The 25,686-nt window shown below is 37.0% G+C and overlaps 1 protein-coding gene across 1 annotated transcript in view; it reads left to right on the top strand.

Annotated features, from left to right (window-relative positions):
* DCN (decorin) overlaps positions 1–25,032 on the top strand; it is a 39,546-nt gene extending 14,514 nt beyond the window's left edge. The window contains exons 3-8 of the mRNA XM_010561863.1: positions 6,128–6,240; positions 16,213–16,426; positions 16,615–16,728; positions 17,955–18,048; positions 22,631–22,769; positions 23,509–25,032. Coding sequence (XP_010560165.1) covers positions 6,128–6,240; positions 16,213–16,426; positions 16,615–16,728; positions 17,955–18,048; positions 22,631–22,769; positions 23,509–23,703 — 869 coding nt within the window. The 3' untranslated portion in view covers positions 23,704–25,032. The remainder of the gene's footprint in view (positions 1–6,127; positions 6,241–16,212; positions 16,427–16,614; positions 16,729–17,954; positions 18,049–22,630; positions 22,770–23,508) is intronic.
* Positions 25,033–25,686: the final 654 nt, after the last annotated feature.

Here is a 25,686-nt window from a genome sequence, read left to right as displayed (position 1 = left end):
CCCGTCAGTGGGATGAGCAGGGGAGAGCACTCAGCAGCGTGCACAGGCAGCTGCTGGAGAGGCTGCCTCCGCCGGGAGAGAATCACGGTTGGGAATTACATGTAGCTCAGCCCAAATTCCTCAGCTGGCAGCAGCTGTTTGTGGAAACTGAAGGAGTCTTGAAAAGAGCCCCATTTTATGGCCCCTGTGATAATAATCGTGAGTGTTGCAATGTAATAACACGTGTATCTGAGCTACAGCGTTCAGATGTCTCTCTGCCTTTTGGCCCCTTCTCTCCAGCTGGGGAAGGGAAGGATTATTCAGAGGAAAAAGCCCCATCCCTGCTTGTTGTAAAATGGATAGGTGGAGGAAAAAAAAACCCCAAACACCCCCCAAAACCAAACGAAAAAATCAAAACACAAGCTCTGTTGTGTTGTTAAAGTTGTTTATAATTGGCACTGTTCACATATTTGTTATTTTGACTATGTGGTCTCAGTGTTGCAAGGATGCAATTCTCAGGGATGTGTCCTCGTCTCTGGGCTACAGACTCAGACTCCCATTTGCTTAGTCTCCCTTGCTGGCCCCATAAATCTTGCATTCCTTTTCTGCATAGTCGTATGGCTTCAGCAGAAACATGGCTCCGGGCCAAGTTGCAGACTAACTTGTGGCTCTTACTTCTGAGAAACTGGAGCAGTGGACTGAAACCCCTTCTTAGCAAGCAGGCTTCAGAAGCCACCCTTTGCCTTTTGTGGGTGAAACAATTCCACGGCCACTTGATCACAGCGGGTTATTCCCTCAGCTGCAAAGTAATAAAGCCTGCCTTGTATACCAAACCCCCTAACGTCCCTTAGTCCTCAGACTATTCCCAAATCCTTGCTACATCTCCTACACCTGCTTGGCTGGCTTAATGGCAGCATACGCTAGTTGGGCCGGTGCAGTGATACACAGGAGATGGCCAGGTACTGATTGCTGCTCTCTCAGGGACTGCATAAGGGCTAAATGATACCAGCCTTGGCTCTTCTCTGCCTAATTTCTGGTCTCATAAAATCTCCAGACCCATCAGCCTTCTGTCCTCTCCAGGAGGTGAGGCAATCCCAGCTAAACAGCCAGACACTGTAATTTGCTTAAGAACTTATGAGAAAAAAACTACACCCCACATTGACAGGATCCCACAGAGACAAGCCTGATTTCTGCAAAGTTATCTTCTTCTCCATCCTCCCACTAAGGAGGGATTCCTGGTCCTGTTACCCTCTCCCCACCAAACATCTTCTAGGTGACTGTAGATGAGCCTTTCTGTGCTCCCAAAAGTGACTGTGGGCCCCTGTTGTCTGCGTGAAAGAAATCCGTTGATGATCCAGCTCTGCTGGATTTCAGGGAATACATTTTGATTGTGTTTGTTATTCCAAAAATCTGTGGTGTAGTGACTAGTGTAAGACCAAGTTAGGAAAACTTCTGCCAGGGATAATAAAAGTTCAGCTGATCCTGACTAACAAAAGGAAATATTTCAAGCTTGCTTAGATGCTTTTTTTTTTTTTATTTTGTAGTTCTATGGCATATTCTGTTCTTTATGTGTTTTCATATGCATGCATTTTTACACACATACATGTACACTGGTGGCAATAGTTGAATGCTACAGGTTGATAATGTAGAACAGAAGAAAATTTCTACTTATAGAAATCTGCAGAGAATAATACAGATCTGACCTGTGCTGCAGGAAATGATGGCTGTTCAGCTTCTATAAAGAAATCATGATTTCTCCCAAAGAAATATTTTAGTGCAAATCGAAATGGTCTTTATGACTAAGGATACATGAACTGATTTATTAGATCCCTTATATTTCCAGATTCTTTAGGCTCTGAATTTCAGTGTAAACAAGGATTTTGGAAGGGTAGAGCTGTACCATTTCTACTTATTTGTGAAAAAGTAGAATTTTAAAACATGTATTTACCAACTTAAATAATAACTGACTTAGTTTTATTCAACCAAAATAAATAAAGACATATGTATTTTCAATTTAACATACAGTGGGAAAGGAAGAAGAATCTAAATTTTTAATCAGTTATAAGTTAATCTGAGGAACCAGAGGCCTGAAATATTTCCAGGGAACTGAATACCAAACTGTGTAGCACTGATTATTGACATAAAAAGTCAGACTGCTATGAGAGATTTTCCTATGGCTTTTTAAGAAGCAAGCTTTAAGGTATAAAAAATCACAGCCAAGAGCTGGAATACTTGCGTAAACTGTTCCTAAAATGATTGAAAGGTGACTCAATTGGCACTTTCCAACACCAGTTCCCCTTTCAGTTGGTATTACATAAATTTCACTGGAAGGCATTTGTAGGAGGACATGCAGTCATACTGTACAACAGGGCTTCAGAAGTGTAGGGGCATCACTTGAGTTTCTCAGAAATGAATAGTAAGGACAGCCCACAGTTCCCCTTTAAACTTCTCGGTCTCCCAGACACGGAAATTCTGTTCCAGGAGCCAAGAGCCATTTCAGCTTCTAGCAGGATTACGATTTTCTTGATTTGGTTCAAATTCTGCCATGCTGTCATGTTAGTTCAGGCTGCCCCATTCATCAGAACTGGCTGTCTAGTGACCTGTCCTGACCAGAAAGGTTTGAAGGTTTGCTCTCCAGGCAGGGAATCTCCAGCACAGGGACTAGTTTGCACTGCACCGATGCCCCTCTGACATGTATCTAACTGCAGATACATCTACCTATAGAGAGACCTGGACCTGCAAGGCGAAGCACGGCTGTTGAAGCCAATGTAGATGTGACAAGTGGTGAAATACTTGGATCCAGTCCACACCTCAAACACAGTTTAGTCCTGAATTACTTAGCTGCTGATTTTACAAGGCAGTGTCCAGATCCACCCATTTATAAACTCTTCCTCCACTGGAGAGCTCCAGTTAATGTAGCTTTCAGCTGGAGGATGTCCTAAACTGCTTAATGATATTGCAATGTCTCTCCAGCACCCGGGGTGCATCCTGTACTCCTCTATGCTTTGCTCTTCAAAACTCATACAAGTGAAGAAAAAAATCAAATATAATTTATATAGCTGTTTTCTGAAACATTTTTTAAAACAGCTTCAGGAAATGCATACAGAATATATATGAGATAGGTAATAAAACAAGTTTAACACTTGTTATTGTATTGTACATCCTTCTAGTTTCTAGTACAAGATAGGAAGCTTTTATAAATCATATTTCACAAATGGATATCTGATTATTAAATCTGTTTTATCGCTATAATCTGAAACATTTAAAGTTTAACCTCATTGCTCTGAGAAATTATCAGTTTTACCTCATCCAGGGATAGCACTTGAGCTTTTTAGAAGCTCACATGTCAAGCTTGATATGTACAGTTGGAAGTTTAGTTTGAAGTTTAGTCTCTGGCAAATTATCCTTTCAGTGGCAATCTAAGTGTTCCTACAAAGTATATTCTAAGGGCATCACATAAAGGACAGCTGTATAGCTCTCATGTGCCTGAGTTTCTGCCATAAGCACTTATTTACAGATACCAGTCTGCTAATATGAATGTACTGACAACCAGAACATAGAAATATTACTTTGAATACAAGTAATTAAACCTTTTTTTATATTTATATGTGAAAAATGCTATAAAAGTTGCTAGACTGTAAGAACTTCTTATAACAAAGTTATGGTCTTGAAAAAGTAGTGCTTTTTGGGAAAGAATTTTTAGTTGCTGACATCATTCCTGTCTGCTGAGGACAGAAACTGTCCAAAGACAACCAACATACAAATTATACGGTATCACATTTTTATATATTTGGAACTCTAGTCTTGCACTTATGAAAGTAATGAAGGTTTTGCAACTGCCTTTGGTAAAAATGAAGTCCACGACCAAATGAAGAAAAGTTATTTTAGTAATATGAAGAATCTTAATCTGTATCATATATTCAGGCAATGAATATCAGTCAGGTAAACAGGATGAGATGTGAGCTTTGGCTCTCGTCATTTTATGTACGGTAGAAGCTTTTACTAATTCATCCCAGGCTGGGTGATTGTGCTTTTTAAAATGTTTGGATGCTGGTGTGATTAAAATTCAGCAAGGTTAATCTATATTGTACTCAGTTTTAATAAATATCACATCCAAATATTTTAATAATTTTTTAGCTAATGTTAGAGAACTTACGGGTGGGAAAATAAATCTGAAAGAGTGGCTAAGAAGTTTTTTAAATTCAGAAACCAAACTTGTAATGGTAGGACAATAGAACATGTTCTATACAGACTAATATTATCAATTCAAAAGTGAGATTAAAAAAAGCAAACACTTCAAAAGCTTAGGCCTCCTGCACCCATATATAGATAACTAAAAAAGCAATCTTGTTTCCAGAATTTGCTAAGCACCAAACAGGAGTAACAAGTACCAGTAGGATCTGTGAGATGCTCAACACCAGAAGATTCAGACCAGGCACCTAAAGACAAATTGGAGACCTCATCTGCATGCAGATATGTTTAAGAATATGGCCAAATCTATAATGAATTCTTAGTGCATTGCTAATTGTAGTAAAAAGCTCCAGTACACATCGCTGTGGCCTCTCTAGAGTTTATAGTAAAGTTTTATAGTAGTAACTAGTTAAAAGGATTAGATATTGTACCAAACATACACTTTTCATCCTTCCAAATAAGAGCCAACCATTTTTTTACTCTCTATATACATATATCTATATATATTCTAAAAAGGATTGAAAGAGACGGTGTTTTGCTTAACGTTGGATTTTGACAGAGAACCCTACATTCTAGGTGCGAAAACACATTTGTGATGAATGTTAAACATCACAGAATCACAGAATTGCTGAGTTTGGAGGTCACCTCTTGAGATTGTCTAGTCCACCCCCCTGCTAAAGCAGGTTCAGCTAGATCAGGTTGCTTAGGGCTGTGTCCAGTCACCTTTTGAATACCTCCAAGGATGGAGACTCCACAGCCTTTGTGGGCAAAGCATATCTTATCTCTGGGCAAGCATATCTCACTGTGTTTGCAATGCCATGCTTGAAATTAAAATATATATGTTTAAAAAGATAATATATAGGTATATATCTTTCATCTGAGAACAATATCATACAGTCCGCCATCATACTGGGGAGACACTGGTGATACTTGCTGAGAGAACTTTCCCAGGAGAGTTCAAATATAACTTTAGAAATATTTGTTAAAAACTTTACTGGTAGAAAGACTGTTCTATCCAGAGAAATCCACTTTTGTTAGATGCCCATATAGAGACTTTATTAGTATCTATAAATTTTTGCCTACCAACCATTCATTTAACATTTCACATTCTGTTAAAAAAAAAAAAAAGATAGACTTGTTAGGAAAGAACATTTTAATTTTGTGGTAAATCAGAATGACTATAAAAGATTTGCTCTATTCCAAGTCACAGTATGAAAGGAAAGCTGGGTAAAGCAAGTGTTATTTAACACTAAATAATTTCATTTCCATGACTTCATCGGACTTACATATCAGCTATTCAGAAAATAGTCCCAAAGAGAGTCTTTAATTTAAACTGTCTGATGTTCTTTTGGCAGTTGTAGTGAAACCAAGAGATTTGTTCTCCAGAAAACTTGGACATAGTTTCAGATGAAAGAAAAGGGGGGAGGTGGATTGGATTTTTTTTAAGGTGGACTTTACTGCAAGTTATTCAGTTACTGTCAAACAAACAGTATTTTTTCTGGAAATGATTATAATTAACTATAGTACTTTCAAAAAAGCCTACTACCTTTTAAATAGCAGGAAATGTTCTCTGTCCACAAAAGCTAACATACAGTGAAATTAATAAATACCATACCTCTTTCTGAAAGCAATTCTTATTCACACAATTGAGTGGGATTAAACATGTTAGAAATAATTTTCCCAAACTCAGTCCTTTGCTCAAGCTATAACTCAGATATATACCCAGAAAAGGGCATAATGGAAATGAGAATAAATAAATTTTGATTTGACATAGAAAAATAAAACTCCCTTTGACTGGCTGGAGACAGAAATACTTTCAGATAAGTATTCATAAGCTTCTTCAGGAAATGAGTTCTAGAAATGGTGTTTACTGAAAGGTAAATACTGCTATGAAAGTACTGACCCCTATTTGAAGTTTCTTTCAAAGTCAATTGTTTATTCTGTTCACTGTCCCTAGGTCTGGAAAAAGTGCCAAAAGACCTTCCTCCTGACACAACTCTGCTGGACTTACAGAACAACAAAATCACTGAAATTAAAGAAGGAGATTTCAAGAACTTGAAGAATCTTCATGTAAGTGTATAAATGAACTAGCATTTGCCAAAAAAAAAAAAAAAATTGTGGAGAAAATGTGGTTTTGGCCTGGTACTCAGGTTTTTAGAGAAAACTGATGAAATACTCTATGTTCTTCCTCCACCAGCCCAGCCTATTTATTTCCTTTCCCATTCCTCTCCCACAAACTCTTCTCGTACCATAGAAGTTTCTCATCTCTTTTCAGCTCTTCATACCTGTCTCCTGTCCATTCAGTCTCCTGATCTCCACCAAAACTTCTCTCACCTATTTATTTATGTTTTCAGTCCCTTTGGCACAGTGACTTGATTATTACTATTTAAAAAGTAGATCCATCTCAACCCTGCCAACCCACTCACTTATTACTATATTCCTTCCCTTCCCACCTCTGAGCTCACAGAGATTTGTATAGGCCATGTTTGTCAGCAGTTTTTCTGTACCAATTTTAATTCAAGAACCTTTTCAAATCAATCTTCTGCCCCCTGCACTACAATGAAATTGTGGTTTTGCAATAACCTTCTCCTAGCAAAACTCCACCTTCATCCTCCTTTACCTGCCAGTCTTTTCTAACATTGCTGTCTGTTTTCCTCTTTGCTGAAATATTTTCCTTCCCTGGTTTCTGTGACTGCCCTTTTCTTCTGGTTCACCTCTTCTTTTCCAAGTTTCCATCAGACAACTACCTTCCTCAGTTTCCAGATTTTTGTTTCTCTGTCTGAGGTCCTCCTCCCTTATTTCTATACTTTTTATCAACATCTTAAAATTCATACCTCACAGTCTTGCCTCAATTTTGTTGAAATATCTCTTTCTCTCCAGATCAGAAAAAGGCTATTACTTCTCTGCCTTTCAAAGTAATAGCCCAACTCAAGCATTATTTCTGAAAAGATTATTTTCCTAGCCTTTCACCAACTCAGTTTATTCTCTGTATTGTTCCCGTTGATCCTTTTTGATTAGAAGCAATATAAACGACTTGGCTTTCCTTTCCTGGCTCTTCACAGCCTCTTTCTGTTCTATTGTTTTCATTCACAACCAAGAAGCCAACTCCCACTTTTTATCTGTTCAGGATGCCAATGCCATCACCCAAACAAGCATTGTTTCAAACATTGAATCTGCATTCAGCCACTCAAACTTGGGAAAAAAAAATAATCCTATAAACATTTATCTCCTTAATTATGTCCAAATTCCCTCTTAAATTTTTGTTTTAATGCACCATCAAGAAGAAAAGGTTTTAAAAATTTGTAGGAATAGGCACAATGCCAGTCTGTCCATAGTGCAGGGAGCTGCATGAGTAAATCATGATGAGGTTGATCTCATCTAATTTTAGTATAGGTGTCTATACTTGAGCTAGTTACATAGATAACCTCTGCAGTCAACAAAGAGAAGTAGGTACTTCTACCTTACATTTCATCTGACTTGGTTTTAGAATGAGGTGACTTGTGCCCCAGAATTTTTTTTTCAATTCCTCTGCTTGGCTACTGAACAGATTCAACACCCTAATTCCTGCCCACTTGTTTTGGTTTTCTTCCACCTTGGAGAGAAGTCCTGTGTTTTCAGTGAAGATCATCTGCAAGGTGCTAAAAAAGAGAAAAGTCTTGTCAGTGAAGTCAATCTTTTCGCAATCCTTCTTCATGATGCTGCATGAAATGAGTCAGAGCATGGTATTGCAGATGAAAAGCACTCTCCCCAGTGACTTCTGCCTACTTGGCGCTCAGCTCAGGTCTCTGTTATGCATCCCGCTGTGAGTTAAACTGTTGTGAACTATGTCATCTCATTGAGTTTAACTCTATGGATTTTTTTTCTTTCTTTTATTACAGCAGATATAATTTAATAGTGAATTAAATAGGTAACTCTTCAGGAAAGAGATTATTTCTTTGCCTTACTCCCAAAAGTACCCAATACTTGCTTAGGGACCAGTGGAAACTATACAGAGTGACAACAGTAACATAAGTTTTAACAAATAACCTTCAAAACAATGCAGTTTTCCTGGATTTACTCAAGAATAAAAAACGATCTTCTCATCTCCTCCCCAAAATAATATTTAGCCATGCAATACATTTATGTAACTAGGCACCATCTTTACTCTCAGCAGGCATCATTCTTCTTCTTCTTGTGTAATATATGGGAATGATTCCCATTCCCCACCTTGCAATTAAATACTCTTCAGAGTCATAGTGAAAGGGAAATATTGTTCTAGATAACTCAAAAACTTCATTGTTGACAGAGCTTCTTTGTCACTTTTGTTTTAAGGAGATATGTGTGCGTGTGAGACATACATATATATATATCTTGTATATGCTTTTGAATCATATTCCCTGATAAACATGGCTTGTGTTAGCGTTACACTTGACAGTGTGATATTCAAAAGTTTCTAGACTTCTTAGACTTTACTGAACCTTCTTATACTCTACTAAAGCAGGAAGACTTACATAAATTATCAGTATTATTGTTCCAAAATCTAAAATGATCAGCAACTGTAGTTAACCTCTTGCATGAAGTGATCACTTAGGGGAACAATTCCTCAAATCCCAATTGTAATAGATCTTGAAAAAAAATGAACAGTATATTCAGTTTATTCCTTTTGAATATTCTTTTAAAATTCTTTCCTAATTCCTATAGACATCACCAACCACAAGTATAAAAGTTTTAGAAGAGATTTTCATGAACAAGCCTGGTTGAACCTAAAGTTTGACTTGTACTAAAAAACAGATGAAGTAAGGAGAAAAGAAAGGATCTACCTATAACCTGCCTGTGGCTTCTCTTTCAGCACAAATGTAACTGCTTATGCTCTGAGTGCACAGTACATGGAAATATAAATGAAAGAGAAATTAGTACCTACAAAAATATCCTTTGTATCAGAAAATTTTCCTGAGTAGGTAAAAAAGCAGTTAAACTTTGCAGCTGTGGAAATATGGCAAGCAATTAGAAAAGGATGCAGCTAAGGGAACATTTATCTGCAAATAATAGCTGCCTTCCAGAAAACACCAGAGTCAACAGGTTTGGTGCACCTGATATTTTTATAGTTTTAAATTTATCCAGGAAAAAATGGCTAAACTATTACTGTTGTACTATAAAAACTCAGTGAGACTTCATACTATTTAAAAATGAAAGATAAGATCTATTTTTTACCAGAGGACTTGGGAGAATAGGGAAAAAGTTGAAGACAGTCTTTTTTTAGGGCCAATGACTGAGTTTTGCAGTTTCAGAAAACCGTCTGATATTATGTAAAAAAACTTGCTTATGATTTAGACCTGTGGCAAAACAATCAGAGACACGCTCTTGGAAAAGCCAGGAAAAAAATCTTCTATGAAACTGTCAGAATTTTCCAGGCAGACTGACACTTCTGGATAGAGTACAGTACTTTGACCCCATGGACACCATAAAGAATCCAAAATACTACATGAGTAAGCTCTCATGCAGAGTGAAGGAGGAGTCTACAAAAACAGCACATGGAGTTGCATGCTGTGTGGCAAAGCCAAAGCAAACCAGCATAACACCTGGCACTTGGAAAAAGAGGTAAAAGAAACTACTGTGTATTAGATCACTGTAAGAACAGCACAAACAACAGAATAGTGACGGCATGCTTTTCCAACAGGAATTTTTCAATGGCACGGTGTTAGTACAGCAAAAGAAGACGAAGGCGCTATTGGCCTGAAATCAAATGGAACATTGCTTAATCTAAGCTGGCAGAACTATGCAAAGCCATGGTTGTGCATACAACAGTGCTAAAACCAGTTGTATTTATACTGAAAGAAAAGACCTGCACAAAAGAGATAAAAGATTTAAACTTGGGACTTACTTAAGGTTATGACCATATCCACACTAAGGGATTATCAACACTAAATGTATGGGCAAATAAACTGAAAAACCCTTTGTAGTAATATCAAGTGGAAAAATAATGTATTGCATTAGAAAAGTTTCATGCACTCTTTTTTTTTATCAAAAGAAGGCTCTCTATGGAGGGATGAGAGCCCAGATTAAGTGAAGAAAAGTCTAAGAACATCTTCCAGGGATACAAAAAAGCTCCCAACAGATCAAAAAAATATTAATGAAAGAACACAATTGTCAGATGACTCATTACAGCTTCAGTTCCCTTTTCCCAGGCATAATTAAAAGAGAAGTTAAGTAAACATAATGCTCTGAATATCACAGAACGAAGAATCAGTAACCACCAGCATGCTGTAAAAAGCCAAAGACAGATATCTCTGTCCAGTTTCTACCTCTGAACCCAATTCCCACTACCACCAATGGCAGACATTCTTAACAGGACTGAGAGATACCTGCTTTTATTTCTTTTTTCCCACTTGGTGCAGCTGTAGGTTTCTAACAAATATTCTGAGAAAAAAAAAAGAAGTTAATCTTTCTGAAATGCAACACTCCCTTAGAGAGTTGTCATTTCCTCAGACTCTCCTTTGCATTGTGCTTAACACACAATGAGATTTGCGACTGAAACAAGTGTGTAACACGCCACGTGCATGCAAAACATTTTTAATGTGAAGAGGGTAAAGATCTTTTTGTGTGAGGCAAACAACAGAAGAAAATACTTTGAGGTCCTTAAAATTCTAGAGAGAGTCAGCATACTAAGCTAATGAAAAAAGGAAATTCTATAGAATACAACAATAAAAGAAGCAAGTAAATTGTGATAAAATGAATGACCAAAATGCTTGCCTCAGTAGACAAGGACAGGGTTGAAAGATTCTCTAGAACTCCAGAGCATTAGGATTATTTTTTGTTGGAGCAGGAAAATGTACAGCCAGCTGCTCCCTGGTCATCTGTGCAAGTCATGTTACACAGGACTTATCAGGGAGAGCTCAAACACCGCGAAACTAGATCTGCAGCAGGCTCCTTGGCTTTGTGAGATTATTCAGCAAGGTACTGTGGATGTGATCAAACTGCTTTCCACAGCCGCCTTTCGTTTGTATTGACAGGCTGTTGTTTCAATGCCTTGCCATCTCTTTCCCTCACAGTTCATTCATCTCTTCCTTATTGTTTCTATGTCATCCCTTTTCCCTTGCGTTTCTGAGCTATGTCCACTTGATCCGAGGTTTGACAGGGTTCCTACCAAACCCCACCAAAGAATTTAAGTAACAACAAATTAAGAATAATTGCACCATCATGGTTTTTTTATACCTTTATCCTTTTCCTGCTTTAACTGCTGATCATGGGCCCTTCAGGAGACATAACATCTGGAATTCTGTTCAGAGACCTCCTTGGATTCAGGGGCTCTTAGTTCCTTCAAGTTACCAATGTTTATGAATTTTTAAATGAATTTTAAAATGAATACTTCTTTTGTAGAATTCTGTCTCCTGATATAACACAATTAGAGAAGAAAGTCAAGTTCTGTTTTTTATTTTTTGTGTTCTTTGTTGTTTGTTTGTTGGTTTTTTTTTCCCTAAGTGTACATCCACTCTAATAATTTTGCAGAAAAGTTTGACTACATGTCCAGGTTATGAGTATGACTTAACAACTAAAAACATAAGGCAAGCAAAAAGGACAAAATTTTTTATTATTTTTATTTGGATGCCTGACTCCTGAGCTTACAATTCTTAAGGCATTACTGTTCCTAGCAGAACTGTAATAAAAAGCAGGTAATAATGTAATACATAACCCAGGAAATTAAAGAAATTCCATCGGGTCAGCGGATTGACTTTTCAGTTTAAACCCTGAAGGACACATGCATCATTAAAGATTTGATGTTAGGTAAGAGTACCATCCCCAGCTGGCAAAACAGATGTATCACCACTTATTACGGCTGATAACAATTTGCTGATCATTTTACAGTTCACTTCTGATTTTGGCAAGGTTCTTGCTTCAAACTATTCTAAACTAAGAAGAACAGAAGTAGGGATGAAAACCCCTCAGAACAATCCCCTGAGATTCCCACATAATGAAATTACACCAAAAAATACAATCCCCTGCTCCGCACCCCCAGACAGGACAAAAATCGTAAGTTTTGGTTAACTCCAAGAAGAACAACCCATGCTAGTTTCTACATGATTGCCACATGCTCTGTCTGCAGTTTGTAAGGGTGTATTTTGACAAAAGCCTGCCAACAAGTGTTCCAAAATTTTCCTGAATTGTGAATCCTCCTTTTTGTTTTGGGAATAAATATTTGAAGTAGAAACCAGGCCAGAGGGAGCTAAATGGCCAGACTCCCACTGACCTCAATGGAGCCAGCATCTATTCCTGTCATACAGTGACTTTTTTTTTTTTTCCTGACTACACTAATACCAGAGGTGTTTCAGTAAAAAAGTAAGCCATCTTTGGAGCAAAGCTTGGATTTTTTTTCCTCTCTGAGCACCGCTTAGGCTGCTGGTCATGATAAGGTTGTCTGTAGGTATTACCACAGTGCGATATTATGACAGAGTCAATGTTCGCATGCTGTATATGACAAAGGAAAAAGGCTTTATCTCAGGAAAATGAGGATGGAAGCTAATTTTTCTCTTCTCCACAGGAAATTGCTATGAACCCTCTAAGCCTGACTAAGTGACGTCTTTAATACTTGATGTATTTGTGCCTCTTTGTTTTCTCTTTCTTTCTTGCCTCTTTTCTTCCCTATGGCTAAATATCTCTGCACCCATACCAGGTCATGCTGAAAGCTGTACATTTGTGTCCTCAGCCTTTTGTATTGTGAATCAGTGATGTGCTTCAAGTCCTTTTTTTTTATTTTTTTGGGGGGGGGGTAGGGGGGGAAGTACAATTATTTAAAATATCTTTTTCCTTCCACTAAAAATAGAGGTGTGGAAGAAGGTGGATTTTTGAGTAAAAGTATCAATTCCTGTGGCTCTGTTCTAGGCATTGACATTTCTGCCTATTCATTTCATACTAGCAGCATCGCAAGTGCTATCTGTGGCCAAGGTCTCCAGCACTTTCAGCACTTTCAGGTTGACCTTTATTTTCCTCTCCAAGTATTTCTTGCCCTGTACAAACTTTTTATATGTCCTTTAACAAGATGAATAGAATGCCCCGTCATGCCATCTGGGCTTTATTCAGGATAGCTAGTCCATGTGGCATGTTTTTGCCTAACATCCCTTCCTCAATAGCACTGCCTGCAGATGTTTTCCCTAGGTTTTTCTCCTCTAGTTCCTGTTTTCACTGACCTCTAAATTCCCCTGAGTTTTTAATTTTGTTTTATTTTGGTTTGGTTTAACTTCTGTTACATGCAAACCATACGGGGCACATTCTGAGGAAAGTAAACAGCATTGCTCCGAGGCTAATAACTTAGTTCTTTAAGTCTTGCATATAATAGAGTTATTGTGAAGTGGGAAAGGAACCCAGGGGTATGGCTTGCCAGGTGCTATGCTGGTGTGTTATCCTCATCATTTGCTGTTGCTCTGGGAGACAGTAAAACTTCTCTTGCAAATTCTGATGTGTGGGTTTATTTTTTTCTTCTTTACAGCTGCACAACAGTGTGGAAAAATAATGCAGGTTTAAAAAACCAGGAGCGGGGACTTGCAGAGCAGGGTGTAAGTGGGAAATGATATTCTGGTACAAAAAGTTGAAAACTACAGGTTTGTGATACCTTCCCACCTTATACCACCATACATATGTTCCCACTGTGAAATCAGTATTTTTAAACATACCTTTGATAGATACCATCATTTCTAAGTGAGAGACTTACTGAATGTTTGAGTAAAACAACAATTCTGTGTGTTTCCCCAAGGTAACATCATCATATTCAGGAGAAAGCATTGGCAAAGCAGAACAGATTAATCCTAGATACCTAGGTAATTTCTGGTTTTGGTCAGGACTCTCAGTTCTGCTCTGAAGGGCTGTAACAATCTTCTTAACATCAACTACTCAGAGAATATTTACACTGCAGTGCCTAGCTGAATGTATACCTATCTATTTCCAGCAAGAAATATTTCACATCAGATCATCAGCTGTGATAATCATAGCCCAAACATTTTTTATCTAAAAGACAACAAAGTTAAAACAAATCAAATAAAAAAAAGAAGAAAAGATAAGGCAGACTTTCAGCTGAAATAAATGACCAAGCAGTACAAAGCAGGATGCAGGACAAAAATTTCAAGTGCTGATAAAATGAGTGTAAACTCATTGAATGCTGACTTAGAGATATATGCAAAAGAAATCCATGGTAAAATTAAGAAAAAAAAAAAAAAGTAACTAGCAGTAGCACCTTCAGTTATTCAGTTATTATGACAAAAACAATGAAGGAGACTCATCTGCATAATTCAGGCTGTACCCCTTGTAATAACTGGATTGTTTCCCATGTCCTAATATTGTGCAGGTAGCTGTATTACACTATGGGCAGAATCTACATCTGTATCACAATTCTGGCAATGGTGACTCAGGAAACTACACCTGTATGTACCGCATGTGTTCTCATGACGGTTCTTATAGCTCAGGCTCAAATTTTGGGGCCATGGCTTCCACTGACCAATATATTTATTTCGGGAGAGGCTTATTGTTAGGGAAATACTCTGCTGAACTGTGAGTGACCTTTTCTGCCTCCTCTTGCAAACGTGTTCTTGCTAGCTAGCATACAAAATTAAAACCAGATATGCTCAGCTTTACGTGTACTCAGTGAAACCATGTACAGAACGCACTGCTTGCTTTGCTCAGGATGATCTGCAAGAAGCATCCATTAGGGAAAAAACACACATCAAATACCATTTTAAACTATCTTCTCACCTCTCTTTCAGTTTTCATGATGGAGAGGTGCTGTCACAGATGCTGATGTACTTCTCGGCACAGTTTTAATACTTCACTGATTGTGGAAAGAGTTGAATGCTCAATTTTCCTCCAAGAAACAGACTAAAGTATAATTCTGGAAATAGTAAAAGTGTATTAAAATGCACTGAATGTTAACTATAGTATATGCAATATAAAAATTCATGGTTTAGTAACAGCTGTTGTCTTCTGTTTCTGAAAATAACATAATGGAGTCAGTGAACAAAGATGCTCTATAGCTATTCTCTAGTAATATATATGAGTAGATATTCTATCTATATTTATACAGCCCATTCTACCTAATTGACTGCACAAACATACAGCACTGTAAGTCTGATAAGTAGACAGCAAACAGATGGAATGTTAAGATTCATTCTGATATTTATCTTATCTGAAATCCTTTCCATTAGCTGCATTACTATTCTGACAGTAATGGGACTTTCTTCTCCCTTTTTATGTCATGTAAAATTTCAGAGGCATACAGAGACCACTTATTACAGGTAACAGAGCTTTCATGGAGGCCTTTCTCCCCTGACTGTACAGAGAGCTAATCTGCTTAGAGTCACCCTGAGTCTAGATATCACAATTGTTGTGAGAACTGGATTAGGCACCTACATGGCAGGCAGAATGAATATGGTCCATGATCCCAAACTGCAAGACTTAGAGTATGATGCTTTACATTGCTCCCCTTCCATACCAAGTTACGCTTAGCAAAAAAATAGCTTATATTTCTGCAAAAATGAGGTTATTCTCAGACAGAAATCTAGTAAGTGCACTCTGTAAAACTAACAGGAAAGAGGTGATGACGTGCATATTTTTATTAAGCTGGGTTGTGCTTTCACTGCATTGAGTCATAGAATTTTCTGTTCATGAAAAACTGGTTAGGATGGCTGTGTGATGATGGGTAAGGTATAAAAGTATCCTCAGAATAAACAAAATTAGAAAAAGCAAATAAAACTGGTAATGTTAGTTTTATGTGAATGTCTTATTCTTCACAGCTTTCAAACGGAAGGGTCGTACTTATCCTTGGGTATAAATTATGGATGTTAACAGAAGCTGCATATGCCTCAGCAATGAAATAACACTTGTATTTGTTATGTAGGCCTTGCTTATCTTTTCCTGTTTCAGAAGTTCTTAACTGATTTGTTTTAGTAGTGCATTGCATTTTCTTCAGCTCACTAGATTGACCGTCAAAAGACACTAGAAAAAAAATCATTTTTAAATGTTTCATTCCTAAAATAATTTCCCTAGTGATCATTTGAGTTCTCCTTCATTATTACCCCACAGGCATTGATCCTTGTTAACAACAAAATCAGCAAAATAAGCCCGTTAGCTTTTGCTCCTCTGAAGAAACTGGAAAGACTTTACCTGTCCAAGAACAACCTGAAGGAACTCCCAGAAAACATGCCGAAGTCACTTCAGGAGATACGGGCTCATGAGAATGAGATCTCCAAGTTGAGGAAAGCTGTCTTTAACGGACTGAATCAAGTGATTGTCTTAGGTACGAGCATGAGAAATTATAACAAAATCAACTCAGTGTTTTTTCAAGATGTTGTTTTTAGTTCAATCAGTGATTTTATGTAGAAAGCCAAGAAATGCTCCAATAAATTGTTCCTCCAAATTAGCTTTGACCTGAAGGATATAGGTACCTACACTGCAGCACAGCTCACGACCATGTTTTGTTGGCAGAACTAGGCACCAATCCAATCAAGAGTTCAGGCATTGAAAACGGGGCTTTTCAGGGGATGAAGAGGCTCTCCTACATCCGTATCGCAGACACCAACATTACTAGCATCCCAAAAGGTAAGAAATTCAATTAATATTTCAGAGATTTGCACAGTTATAATATAGTGACTTCCAGTCAGCTGGAAAGAAATGATTATGGAAGCCTTTTGAGTCAGTCCTTAGAGTATCTGTTAGTTGACTACTTCATTTTTTGGTCAGTTGACTTTTATTGGTTTAGAAACTTTTGTTTTTCTATTATGAGAAGCTCCACAAGAGGTGCAGTGTCAAAAGTAAGGCATTTTATGTTACTTTGCTTTTCTTGTCTCATAGCTGAAATTGGAAGAATGTTTTCACCCTCTAACCCTGGTTGGTGAGCCTGATCAACATTACACAGATGTAAACTCATGTAGAATGAACTGAAGTTCTATAAGCATAAAATCAGCCCTCCACAAGTCTGTGGGTTTGAAGCCAAAAATATTATTCCTATACAAAACAGAAACATTTTCTGTTTTTAAAAGTACTTCATTGCAAATTGCTACAAAATAACAACAACTTCAATATAACCTATTAAAAAAAAACACAAACCAACAACAAAACAAACCAAAACAGAATGGTTCCAATCCAAAGGAAATTATATTCAATTTATTCATACATCAGCCAGCAGACTGTTTTGAAATAGCTGAAAACTTTTTGAAAGTTAATACTAGTTGTTATTTCTTTCTTCCCACATTTCCTGTTTTGGATGTCCCTTTGAGGGACCTCAGATAGTTAAAATATTTGGTTCCAATTTTTTTTTCCTGATAAGCAGAATTTTAGTATGTGCCTAGTATGTGCCCTACCTAAAATAAAATCAAAATTATTTTACCTGATCTTTATAATCTCATTTTCTGCTGCTGTTATTTGTTAAATATCTAGGTGTCAAATGTTCGTAGATTTCTGCATGTGGATAGTCTGGCTAAAATGAAGGCTTTTTCTCTTACATTATTTTATATGTCCCATTTACATAATCACGAAGGCTAGAATTCATATCTGAGAAGAACTTCATTTAATTGTTTTTTAAGAATTAACTGTTCTATGATGACCTTAGGAGCTTGGTCTTATTTCATGTCAAATAAATTGTTACTAGCTGTTTTCACTTTCCCTGATTGTGAAAGTTCCTTGTTTCATTCAGTGAATTGTTCTTGGCCATGTTTAGTAAAAATCTTTTTGTTACTGTAAAAGAGCCTCAGTATAACACAAGTCCTTTAAAAAAAAGTAATAATCCAGTTTTATCAAAAGTAATTTGATGGTGGTCTTTCTTTCAGGCCTTCCCCCATCCCTTACTGAGCTTCACCTTGATGGTAACAAAATCAGCAAAATTGATGCTGACGGTCTGTCTGGACTCACCAACTTGGCAAAGTAAGAATTAATTTCTTCTTTTCACATAAAATACTAGTTGAAATTGTAACCACCACACACACAATTAGAAAACATCATTCTGGGCTTCATGAGTGTTATCACCATTGAAGAAGTACGTAATTTAGCAGGAAAAGCTTCTAAGGACTTGTGTACTGACTTAAGAGAACAAAACACTTTTTTTTTTTCTAACAACACTTTCCAGCTGTTTCCAATTATGAGTGATGTATGCCCAGGACAAATGTTTCTTTGATTTAAAAAAAAAAAAGAAGAAAAAAAAAAAGATAAAGAGAGCAATTAGTTTTTTATTTATGTCATGCTTCTTTTGTATTTTGATCTTTGTTTTATGCAATTTTCTTGGGCACTGCCTTGCTCATGCAATTTTCCCTGAAAACTGATGAAAAAAGAATATGGGAACCAAAACTCCCTGCCCTAATGTTTCCTTTGTTTCTCAAGAAAGGCAAGTCTGCAATGAGTTCAAGAACATGACAAAAAAATAATCATACAATATAAACCAAAAAGTGTCATTTTTTCAGAGTGATTGTACCTTGCTAATCTGTGAATATGTTGTTGAATAAGTTTCTCTAACTGCAGGAAAATGTAAGAATTCCAAAAGAAGAGTTATAGACATACAGAATTATTTGTGAATTAGTTCACATTAGATAACATGCTAAAACAGTAAAATGGGCCTTTACTACAAGGTATTTTAATGCTATGATACTTTAAAACTTTTGTATGAAAATAGAAGTGTAATTGATCTGAAAGACTGTTAATCAGATTACTGATCTAATTCCTGGATCTTCATCTTAATCATTCTGCTTGTCATAATGAAGGCAGAAAACAGAAATCAAAGAAAGATTACTGAGCAACAGGAGTTAAGTTTATTGCTGTTTATAGTAGCTTGGACAGCAATTTATTGCAATGAAGTATGTAGTAACTTAACATGTATTTCGAATCTGACAATTCCAAGTGATAAAGCTTAGAACAGCTTTCTAGAGCTTGTAAAATAAGACTTTTCAGCTCATGTTTGATGTTCATATTTGATCACATATTCATCCCTGTGTAAAAAAAGTCTGCTCCTGGATTTTAATAAAAAAAATTAAAATACCATAATTACAGGTTAAGGGACTATGAAGCAGTTACTGTTTGTGATAGAGACTTAGTATAAAATATAATATCCTCCAGAGAAAAGATAAAGAAAACTTCCAAAACCAAAACAAGGTCATAACTACTCAGGTAGAAAGTAATTTACTGGAGGAGGGAGGCGGGGGGTGGGCAAGCTGTCCTGCAGATGACAGAGTTTTTCTGCTTTTTCACATTCACACTCAGAAAACACTACAGTCAACATCACATGGACAATGCTGTTGGAAGTCCTTCTTAAGACAGAAAGTTTTATGCAGCAAGTGCTGGTCAACTGCTAAAAATATCTAACCTCAGGCCACTTCTGTTGTGGCTGTACCGTACGGAGAAACAAGACACTCTGTGGACGGTGGTGTGGAAATGTGGAGCTGCTCAGAGTAGGCACCAAGTTTTAAACTGCTCTCTGGGTTGTGCTTAAGCAGGCAACGTAAGCATAGTCTGAAATCCTCTTTTGTAAAGTTGAAAAGTAAGGCAGAATACAGATTGGTGAAAAAGGAGCACATGGGACATAACAGAGCAGAGTGATGAAGAAAGGAGGGAGCGATGGGAGAGCTCCAGGGCAGCATATGGCATAAACCTAAGGAGCAGCACGCCCCTTAGGTCACAGAAACAAGCTACCCCAAACCAGCTTTTATTTACACATCTAAGTCTTCAGGAACATCCGTACGGGGTCAGACCACTCTCCTCCTGGATCATGTCAACTCATGCTCAACAGCCCAACAGCTGTTCTAAAGCACAGTTAGAATTTGAGAAACAGGTTATTTTTCTGACTGCATTAAGGTGTTTTGAACTGTAAAATGTTCCACGCAGGAGCTCAGTGTAGATGTACTGCTCTTTCTCTTTTGAATTCTTGAGTTCTAGCTGACCACCACTATTTGTCCTTTTGCTTGTTTGTTTTCCCCGTAAAATTACTCTTAAGTCTTTCAAAAGTCTTCATATAGTGCTGCAGTGGGAAAAAAAAGTGGAAAAAAAATAATCTCATGAATGTAAACCGAACAAAGACTTTGCTGGTTATGTGCAGCAATGAGTTCCATAGGAGGATATATACATTACACAACTGATGTTACTAATGTCTATATCCCATTAAAGTTTACTGAAAAGATCTAGCTCCATACAGTGGAAGTTGCATCAAGCCCAGAATAAGAATGATGTTGAGCAGCATGAAGTTTGTTAAAAACAAAGTGGAAATGGGCCAACAGGGAAGTTGGAGACAAAAGAAGGTGAAAAAGTATTTGAGAATTTCTTCAATTTTCAGATATGTTTTTGATCATGCTCTTCAGTGATTTAGAACACTGTGACTAGATCAGCTAAAATGCTGGAAAAAAATGTTACCTATTCGCTAACATACAAGGAAGTAATATGTCAATATATTAAGCAAGAGTGATTTTTCAACTTCTTGCCTTTTTTTTTTCCCGTGGGAAAGAGAGAGATGAAGACCATATTCCTTCCTAACATTCTTAATCACCCTGTATTTTACACACTAATATTGACTTATTTCATTTGTAAACATAGCCCCAAGTTACTGAGAGTTTGTTTGTAACACATTTAGATGAGATGTAATTACATATAATTTCACTGCTTGTGGGAGTTAGATCCACTTTTCTACAGACTCCTCCAATTTCACTCTTTCCCTGAAAGACTTTCCCCGCATGAGCTAATGCAGAGTTGGATCTTGTCCATCCCTATGGTGTGTAAAGGGGTTACTTTTACTTCAACAGACCAATATGAAAGCCAGACCTGCTGTTTTTCATGCTAGTCTCCCCAGGTTTGACACATCTACTCGTAAACCTGCATATGTAGCAAGCATATATTTAGATATGTGTCAACCAAGAATTTATAGCCTTCTGCCAAAATGTTTTGGGTTTTTTTTCCCCCAATCCTTTTAAAGACATTCACTATGAGCACCCATCACTGAAGTCCTTTGAAGACATTCTGCAGAACTTCAGACCAAATTGCTCTGTAGTGTCAAATCCCCCATGCTTTCCTAAATCTTGATGTACTCTGCTCAAAAGGAATTTTGTTCTAATATCTTTTGAATGAAAATTCTTCCTGATCAAATTCTGGCAAAGATATGGGATACTGTGAACTGATTTCTGAGTGAAATAAATCCCTGTTGATGTCAGTGGGAGATCTCATTAAGCTCTCCTTTGTCATTTAATAGTTTGACAACATTGCAACGTTTAAATAACTATGATATGACTATTTGTATTATATATAACACCAGTTAGCAACATCTTTCTTTGTTTATTATTAAAAGGAGAAGTATAAAATGTGCTTCCATTCTTGGACAGCATTATTTCTGGAGACAACTCTGCCATAAAGATCAAACTAGAATTTTTAGTTCTGTGATTTTATACTAGGTCCAGATTCTTACTTTTGAAGTTGGCACAAGCTACAGAGAATTACAGGTAGTAGATTACTGTGAATAAGACTTTATTTAAAAGTACTCATCCATAGGAAATGGAAGACAATTAACTCTATCCCAGCTGAAACCAGGACACCTATATTAAATTCTTTAATTGATTCAGTTATTAATAAACCTCAGAGCATTTTTCCCTCAAAATTAAAAAAGATTGCTTAGAGAAAAAAAAATAAAGCAAACTAGATGAAGTAGGTTTAGCCTTTATACAAATAATTTTCTCAAAGGACAACACTCCTGATGATGATAACTCCTGCAGAATTACCACTGAATTCCTCACTGCAACACAGAGCATTGTAACCTATGAGAGTCTCTTAAAAAAATTCTGTGGTTTGGTAATTGCAAACCAAAATAGCATTAACACGGAAATACACAGATAGGACCAGATTTTCCAAATTGGACATAGGTTGTGCTAGTAAACGCGGAATGTGGATGTATAAAGCCGGAAGGATGATTTTGTGATGAAAGCTCTGCACTGGAACCTAGGAGAAATGCGTACGTCCCACTTCTGTGTCCTGCTGAGCAGATCAGTATGTATGACTCAGCTCCCGTTTCCAGTCTGTAACACGGCTCTAACTACATAAGTATCTTAGGAGGATGTGGTGAAGATTTAAACTTAACAGTTCTGGTCACCTTGGGTTATGTAGTTTGACAAAGAAAGTTACAGCCAGTGCTCCTACAGTCATGCAAGAAACTCTTAATCAGCTTTTAAAGAAAGACTGGTGCCTATGGAGATACACAGTACGTATTTACAGTGGGATTAGTCATATAACTCATGAAAGTATGCAGTACCATGGGCACAAGTTGAATGATATCATGATAATTATGATAGTTCACATCAGATGTCAAAGTTATTTAAATATGTTCATCTAAACTAGTTCTCCATGGTGACTCTGCACCTCATGCATAATTCTGAAAATTAGCCTGGTCTGTTCAACAACAGTAGTGTGGAGAAGTAATCAACCCAAGAAAGACGTTTATGTGGGCAAGTTTAACATATTTTTTTTTTTTTTTTTTTTTTTTCAGATTGGGTCTCAGCTTCAACAGTATTTCTTCAGTTGAAAATGGCTCTCTTAACAATGTACCTCACCTGAGAGAGCTCCATTTGAACAACAATGAACTTGTCAGAGTACCTAGTGGGCTGGGTGAACACAAATATATCCAGGTAAAGTTTATCACACTGCCTCAGAGAGCAATAGTTGTAAGATTCCAAATAGTATTTGTGCATATTGCAAAGAGATGCAATGTGCATTTCACACCAGCTGCATTTTTGAGGTCTGTGTGGCTGGGTAGCTAGAAACATGGCTTCTTGGAACCAGTTAAAATCTGTCTCCACTTGGACTAAGATTTTACGGGAAAGAAACCTCCCAAAGAATGAAGACTCCCAAATGTAAATCACCACTTGCATGTAGCTTGGGAAAATTCATCAGAAATGGTGACTCCGGAGCAAGGTAATATTCATTAGCTATTTTAAATCATCATTAGTGATTACTTTGGCTCTGAGTCCTGTGCAGCTGCACTCATGAGAGTGAAGGCATTAGAGCTAGAGAGAAACCAATTAGCATCAAATACATTCTTTATATAGACCGCATGTTTCTGAACCTCAGCACTGTATTAATAATTCCACATCTTTGACTCCTGTTTTGGTTACAGTATGATCAAATGATAGTAATGTTATTAGATTGCCTTCCACAGTTTCTGCTCACTCTGTAGAAATTATTTCTAATTAGGTATACTCTAGGTATTTCAAAAGGTAAGCAGAATCAAGCATCCGTTTGGAAAAAAGGATATATTGTTGCTCTGTATAACATTGCACAACACGCACCTAGTATTTGACATAAAATCATTTATCTTATTTGCCGCGGTAGCTGTATTTCTCACTTCTGTACTTCCATGCTTTTCAGGTGGTCTATCTTCATAACAACAAAATTGCTTCAGTTGGTATCAACGACTTTTGCCCTCTTGGCTACAACACCAAAAAGGCTAGCTATTCCGGTGTGAGTCTCTTCAGCAACCCCGTGCAGTACTGGGAGATCCAGCCCTCTGCTTTCCGGTGTATCCATGAACGCTCTGCAGTACAGATTGGAAATTACAAATAGATGTCTAAAGATGGGGCTCGGTTGTGTTTCAGATAAAGTACCTGTCGTAATAGGCCTGTTCACAAAATTGTTGCTAACAATTAATGCCAAATACCAGAAACTTCACTTTAAAGTGGAGATGATCCATTGATGTAGAATAAATGAATCATTACAGATGTACCAGATCAAGCATACCATCAAAAAGAATTGCCAACTGTGCTTTAAACTGACTTATTTCAGCCTTCTTTTCCAGCATGCTTTCTGTGGTATTTTTCAGTTTGCTGAATGCTACAGGTTTTCAGATTCCACTGTATATGAGATTCGGAGTAAATATTTGTCAAGCTATGATATAAAAAAAAAAAAAGATAGTGATTGAGGTTATTTTTATAGCCACACACACATAAAAAAATAGTAGAGGGAAAAAAGACTCTCAAATCATCTTGAGCCTTGAGAAGGTGAGAGTCACCTCCTTTAAATTTATTTCAAGCCCTGGAGGTTTAAAAATATCCACTATAACAGTAAGCTAATTCTGAATGTATCTATTTAGCAGAGGCAAATAAAGTTGTTGCTAATGTCATTATTTTGGGAAAAATAAAATAAATTCATATCGTACACATAGTTCTTTAAAGTTTGCCATTCTTCTAGAGCAATGCTATTCAGGATTAGCCTAACATAATCCTATTGAACAAAATAATGAGTAGACTGCAGTACAAAACTTGTAACCTATGTCTGGAGCTCAATGACTAAATTTCTCTAGGGCAAATCCCTCTCACCTTAGTCACAAGAGCAGTTTTAATGACTTCAGTGAGACTGCCTTGCAGAGTATGGTATTAGGGTTTAGTCATTGGTATCAATCCATGTATATATCTAAACCAAAAATAATAGCAGTTCACTGTTCACTTGTTCTGCATTGTACATTTGTCAGCATCCTTTACTGTTTTTGTTTTTTTAAACAATGTTTTTAATTGTCAAGTAGAGATATGCAGGCTCCCCATCTGATGAATTTGTGGAATTTAGATTATAAGCAAAATCATACGTATAGCAAAATATGAAGTGAAATAACTGCAAGGTCTAGCTGGACATTGCTGGGACATCATTCATAGAATTATCTTCTTAGAGTGATTTGAAGCCCTCTGCAAACTGGGATTCTTCAACCCGTACCAGTAGGTAGCAAGCACATCAAAGGTAGGCTGCACATTTCTACTGTCAATCTACAAAGCTAAACATATACTCAATAAAAATGTCACCTTAAAAGAATCTTCTGCAGCCTCTTAATACTCCAAGGTCAATCTCTCTAATTTGTAAAACTTATATGTCATTTATATTAAAGAATAATGTAATACAGGCAAACTCCAAAGTGTTTGTCTTTATTTTCTGGTTTGACAGCATAACGTAGTGTGTCAGAACTTTAATTATGATCAAGTCTTGAAAATTAAACATCTTTGGCATGGTGATAGCTAAAGTAAGAGCAAGCTGTGTCAAATTCTCTTGCCTCTGAGAAACTTTTTCATGCCTAACACTCACAGGCATTTTTTCTAGAAAATGAATATATTCTCTTTATAGCTGTCATTTATTCAAGTAGTAAATAATTAGAAACTATTATGAATTACTAAAGCCATTACACAGAAAAATCGTGTTTGCACTCTTGTTAGCTATCTTCTTCATATGGTAGCCAATGTTTTTGCCCATTTGCATCAGCTTTTTCTTCTGGGTTTCACATTTTCTGAGTGTTATTTTTAAATAAAACTAACAGTACATGATATCCTTCTGTCACTGGAAGAAAAACCCTCCAGAAAACCAGCAGGTAGATTTTTTCCTTTTGGTTCTTGGTTGGATAAATGCTATTATTCAGAGAGAGACTTCATGCAGAAAGCTGAGCACTGGCATTTCAACAGAGAACAAAGGCATTGTCTTAGCTCGACCAACTCCACAGGGTTTGTATGTCCACGGTTCAAATTAGCAGATACAGATACAACTTACAGGAAGAGATTTATGCAATAAATA

Source organism: Haliaeetus leucocephalus, unplaced genomic scaffold, assembly GCF_000737465.1.
Source record: "Haliaeetus leucocephalus isolate CR32 unplaced genomic scaffold, Haliaeetus_leucocephalus-4.0 Scaffold151, whole genome shotgun sequence".
In the NCBI taxonomy this organism is placed as follows: Eukaryota; Metazoa; Chordata; class Aves; order Accipitriformes; family Accipitridae; genus Haliaeetus; species Haliaeetus leucocephalus.
Note: the sequence above shows the minus strand (reverse complement) of the source record. Positions and strands in the feature narration are given on the sequence as shown.